At 41.4% G+C, this 6,000-nt stretch overlaps 1 protein-coding gene across 4 annotated transcripts in view; it reads right to left on the reverse strand.

Moving 5' to 3' along the window:
- The window catches only part of TINAG (tubulointerstitial nephritis antigen), a 105,743-nt gene extending 105,203 nt beyond the window's left edge, over positions 1-540 (reverse strand). Inside the window, exon 1 of one of the 4 annotated variants that reach the window (XM_027524998.1) lies at positions 302-539. In XM_027524998.1, coding sequence (XP_027380799.1) covers positions 302-431 — 130 coding nt within the window. In that variant the 5' untranslated portion in view covers positions 432-539. Of the gene's footprint in view, positions 1-76 lie in introns of all 4 variants that reach the window. The other 3 variants (XM_027524997.1, XM_027524995.1, XM_027524996.1) reach the window with 3 other exon arrangements.
- Between the last annotated feature and the right edge of the window lie 5,460 nt (positions 541-6,000).

Consider the following 6,000-nt stretch of genomic DNA (forward strand, 5'->3'; position numbering starts at 1 on the left):
GGAAGGAAGGAAAGAGAAAGACAGTTAGACCATGTTGTGAACTAGGGCAATGCTGGAACACATTCCCGAATCCTACCTTCTGGGGACCAAGGCTTTGTGCGAGGAGGCCAGCCCTTTTCTTCACGGCAAAATGACTTGTAATCAGGGCAGCAATCAGAATTCTCCCTTTCACAGAATTTATCACAGTAACACAGCGCGTCCGCCTCATAGAACTGAGTCACGCAGCCATCATCTCTGTCTGCACAGCAACCAAACCTTCTACAGTACTGCCCTTCGAAAACGGCTCTTTTGAATCGAGTACCTTCCGAAATGGTGTGATTCCTAGTGAACTCAGCTCCTGGGTCCACTTCTCGTTGTGATAAATACTGTCTCTCCATCCAAATTTCTGTGGTGAGATAAGCAAGGATTAAGATCTTATATCCGGCGCACATTCTCCAGAGGTCAGCAAGGCTCCCACCGGTTGGTATGTTCGATCCCCTTGCCCCTGGGGCTTCTCCTTGGAGCCTAAGCTCTAATCATCAAGACAACTCAGCGTGAATCCTGAAACTGATCCTTTAGTTGAACTGAGTGTATTTCTTGTAGTTAAACATTAATCAAGAATTTCAGTGCTTGCCAAAGATAATGTGCATGTTAGCAATAGACCATTGTCATTCCTCCAATGTTAAAATTTTATATTTCATATTACAGGAGAAACACCCATTGCCATAAAAATAAATACATAAAATCTTAGGTGTAGATGATACATTGAATATTGCTTGCCTTCAAAATAACCTAGATTCTTAAATCAAAAACCTCTCTGGAATACACATGGCCCAAATTTTGGCTGCAATGACTACTGGCAAGGTGTAGGAAATTCAAAAGTCAAAAACACAATTATTCATCTCACCTACTTGCACTGCCTCTAAAATCCAGACTCTCCTGAGATTGCCTGCTAGGCTCTGTCATATCAATAACAAATGCCCAGTCACACACGGGCTTGATAGCGCATCCATACAGCATTCACCTACCAGAAGCATTTTGATTTCAAAACTCAGTGGAGCCTAATTTAGCTAGAAATTCCCTGAAGGTGACCTTAGTTTTCTCTTCCTGAGTTTCTGCTTGACATCAATGCAGGGGTCTGCAATATCTGAAAGGCAGTTTATAGTCAAGAAGAGTCAGTGATCTGAGCTAAGGAGCTGTTGGGGAGGGGGAAGAGAAGAGATGTGAAGGAAACTCAAAGGTCAAGATATCTTTCATGTTTCTGTAAGGCTGTGGGTTTTGCCATCCTGTATTTACTGATTAACTATAATATCTTCCTTTGGATTAGAGACAAATAACCAGCAGACAATGATTCACCAAGAGCGTCTGGGTTGCCTACTGGAAAGGACTTGTCCTGAAGATCAGAAAACCTGGACCCTTGTCCCTGAGCTACTATTTAATTGGCTTTATGATCTTGGGTTCATGATTTGCTTCTCTGGTCCTCAGTTATTTTCCTATAAAATAAGAGTCTTTCTCTCCAAAGTTAATTCATAACTCCAACATATCAAACGTATTCCCCAACTTTGCTTTGTAAATTATTTAACTCATAATTTTATCTTCATTGTTTCCCTTCCTTTGGCACCTTTTTTTCAGGCTGTAAACTAGTGCAAGTCTTTATCTTTTGTTATTTTAGTTTAGTATCATCTTGGTGTCGATATCCATAATCCTACCTGTGCGATCTTAATTCTGCTGCCTCTGATTCCTTGCCACCCACTGAGTCACTGAAGTACTGCAAAGTGCCATTTCCAGCCCCATTCAATTGTCTCTAACCTCGATTCTCATTGACCTGAGTCCATATCATCACACCTGAATCCTCCACAGCATCTAGCCCTGTACAGTGAACTTGTCAAGAACAGGAGCCAGAAAGACTTATGGAAATCAAATTCTAGTTTCACCAATGATTAGCAACACATCTTTAAGAAAGAGGATTAGTCTCTCTATGCTTCAATTTCATCAGCTGCAACATTTAGATAATAAAATTTATTCCCATATCAGGTGGCTGCAAAATTTAAATGAGATAATACATAAAGGTCCTTAGCACATCAATAGTTCAGTCACTCAGTTGTGTCCGACTCTGCAACCCCATGGACTGCAGCATGCCAGCCTTCGCTGTCCATCACCAACTGTCGAAGACTGCTCAAACCCATGTCCATAGAGTCAGTGATGCCATCAAACCATCTCACCCTCTGTCGTCCCCTTCTCCTCCCACCTTCAATCTTTCCCAGCATCAGGGTCTTTTCCAATGAGTCAGTCCTTCATAACAGGTTGCCGAAGTATAGGAGTTTCAGCTTCAGCAGTTCTCCCAATAAATATTCAGGACTTATTTCGTTTAGAATTGACTAGTTTGATCTCCTTGCTGTCAAAGGAATTCTCAAGAGTCTTCTCCAACACCACAGTTCAAAAGCATCAATTCTTTGGTGCTCAGCTTTCTTTATTAGGGGCCTCCCTGGTGGCTCAGAGGTTAAAGCATCTGCCTGGAATGCGGGAGACCTGGGTTCGATCCCTGGGTTGGGAAGATCCCCTGGAGAAGGAAATGGCAACCCACTCCAGTACTCTTGCCTGGAGAATCCCGTGGAGGAAGGAGCCTGGTAGGCTACAGTCCATGGGATCGCAAAGAGTCAGACATGACTGAGCGACTTCACTTTCGCTTTCACTTTTCTTTATAGTCCAACTCTCACATCCGTACATGATTACTGGAAAAACCATAGCTTTGACTAGACAGATTTTTGTTGACAAACTAATGTCACTGCTTTTTAATATGCTGTCTAGGTTGGTCATAACTTTCCTTCCAAGGAGTAAGCATCTTTTAATTTCCTGGCTGCAATCACCATCTGCAGTGATTTTGGAGCCCAAGAAAATAAAGTCTGTCACTCTTTCCACTGTTTCCCCATCTATTTTTCATGAAGTGATGATGGGACCACATGCCATGATCTTAGTTTTCTGAATGTTGAGTTTTAAGCCAACTTTGTCACCCTCTTCTTTCACTTTCATCAAGAGGCTCTTCAGTTCCTCCTCATTTTTTGCCATAAAGGTGGTGTCACCTGCATGTCTGAGGTTATTGATGTTTCTCCCAAAAATCTTGATTTCAGCTTGTGTTTCATCCAATCCAGCATTTCACATGATGTACTCTGCATATGAGTTAAATAAGCACGGTGACAATATACAGCCTTGACCTACTCCTTTCCCAATTTGGAACCAGTCTGTTGTTCCATGTACAGTTCTAACTGTTGCTTCTTGACCTGCATATAGATTATTCAGGAGACAGGTCAGATGATCTGGTAATCCCATCTCTTGAAGAATTTTCCACAGTTGATTGTGATCCACACAGCCAAAGGCTTTGGCATAGTCAATAAAGCAGAAGTAGATGCTTTGCTTGAACTCTCTTGCTTTTTCGATGATCCAGTGGATGTTGGCAATTTGATCTCTGGTTCTTCTGCCTTTTCTAAAACCAGCTTGAACATCTGGAAGTTCTCAGTTCACATACTATGGAAGCTTTGCTTGGAAAAATTGGCACACTACTTTGCTAGCATGTGAAATGAGTGCAATTGTGCAGTAGTTTGAACATTATTTGGCATTGCCTTTCTTTGGGATTGGAATGAAAACTGACCCTTTCCAGTCCTCTGGGCACTGCTGAGTTTTCCAAATTTGCTGGCATATTGTGAGCAGTACTTTCACAGCATCATCTTTTAGGACTTGAAATAGCTCAGCTGGAGTTTCATCACCTCCACTAGCTTTTCTCATAGTGATGCTTCCTAAGACCCACTTGACTTCACACTCCAGGATGTCTGGCTCTAGGTGAATGATCACACCATTGTGGTTATCTGGGTCATTAAGATATTCTTTGTATAATTCTTCTGTGTATTCTTGTCACCTCTTCTTAATATATTCTACTTCTGTTAGGTCCATACCATTTCTGTCCTTTATTGAGCCCATCTTTGCATGAAATGTTCCCTTGGTATCTCTAATTTTCTTGAAGAGATCTCTAGTCTTTCCCAGTCTATTGTTTTCCTCTATTTCTTTGCATTGTTCGCTTAGAAGGGCTTTCTTATCTCTCCTTGCTATTCTTTGGAACTCTGCATTCAGATGGGTATATCTTTTCCTTTTCTCCTTTGCCTTTCACTTCTCAGCTATTTGTAACGCCTCCTCAGACAACCATTTAAGCTTTTGCATTCCTTTTTCTTGGGATGGTCTTGATCCCTGTCTCCTGTTCAATGTGACAAACCTCCGTCCATAGTTCATCAGGTACTCTGTCTATCAGATCTAGCCCATTAAATCTATTTCTCACTTCCATTGTATAATCATAAGGGATTTGATTTAGGTACCTGAATGGTCTAGTGGTTCCCCCACTTTCTTCAATTTAAGTCTGAATTTGGCAATAAGGAGTTCATAATCTGAGCCACAGTCAGCTTCCAGTCTTGTTTTTGCTGACTGTATAGAGCTTCTCCATCTTTGGCTGCAAAGAATATAATCAATCTGATTTCAGTGTTGACCCTCTGGTAATGTCCATGTGTTAGAGTCATCTCTTGTGTTGTTGGAAGAGGGTTTTTCTATGACCAGTGCGTTCTCTTGGCAAAACTCTGTAACATTTTGCCCTGCTTCATTTTGTACTCCAAGGCCAAACTTGCCTGTTACTTCAGGTGTATCTTGACTTTCTACTTTTGTATTTCAGTCCCCTATAACAAAAAGGACATCTTTTTTGGGGTGTTAATTCTATAAGGTCTTCTAGGTCTTCATAGAACCATTCAGCTTCAGCTTCTTCGACATTAGTGGTTGGGGCATAGACTTGGATTTCTGTGATATTGAATGGTTTGCTTGGAAACAAACAGAGATCATTCTGTCGTTTTTGAGATTGCACCCAAGTACTGCATTTTGGACTCTTTTGTTGACTCTGATGGCTACTCCATTTCTTCTAAGGGATTCCTGCCCACAGCAGTAGATATAATGGTCATCTGAGTTAAATTCACCTGTTCCAGTCCATTTTAGTTCACTGATTCCTAAAATGTCGATGTTCACCCTTGCCATCTCCTGTCTGACTACTTCGAGTTTGTATTGATTCAGGGACCTAACATTCCAGGTTTCTATGCAATATTGTTCTTTACAGCTTATGCACATTCTTTACAACTTATTAGCATTCATGCTAAATAAGTGTTAATTATCATTCAAAAGTATATTCTCCACCTAAGAACTCTCTTGTCCTTCAAATCCTGCACTTTCACTGAGAAGCAGATGTCAGAGAATGAGATGGTTGGATGGCAGCACTGACTCGATGGATATCAGTTTGAGTAAGCTCCGGAAGTTGGTGATGGACAGGGAAGCCTGGCGTGCTGCAGTCCATAGGGTCACAAAGAGTTGGGCACGACTGAGTGACTGAACTGAACTGAACTGAGCTTCATTCTCCCCTGCTTCTCATCCCATTTTTCATCAGGCCCCCAATTCATCTTCTTCTTGGACATGGTCTTGGACTCACTTCCTCTCCTTTTCTATGGTCATTTAAAATATGTTTTTATAATATCCTCAATCCTTTTCCTCCCCGGTCCTCTCAAATAATCTTTCCTCTTTATTCTTAGCATTAAACCAACTTAAAAGCCATAGACTACAAAGATCTTATACAATGTGGACCTCCAGTTTTGGTATCTCTCTGGCCTCAATTTAACCAGTTTACCCTGGCTCATATTGGTCCGGCCATCACACTAACTTTGCTCTTATTCACCATGCTGCACATTCTCCTATCTTAGAACCCTGGCACTTGCTCTTTCTTCTCCTTGAACCATGCTTCCCTGAATCCCCAAGACTTCATTTCTCACCTCTTTTAAGTCTTTCTTCAAATGACACCTTCTCTGAGAGTCCTGGTCCACATTTGCTATCTAAAATGACACCCCGTCTCCAACCCCAGCTCACCCTAATACACTATAATTGTATTCATCAATTATTTGCTTTCTATATTTCTCCTCTAGAAAGCCCTGTAAAATCATAGAATTTTGT

This window comes from Bos indicus x Bos taurus, chromosome 23, assembly GCF_003369695.1.
Source record: "Bos indicus x Bos taurus breed Angus x Brahman F1 hybrid chromosome 23, Bos_hybrid_MaternalHap_v2.0, whole genome shotgun sequence".
Classification (NCBI taxonomy): Eukaryota; Metazoa; Chordata; class Mammalia; order Artiodactyla; family Bovidae; genus Bos; species Bos indicus x Bos taurus.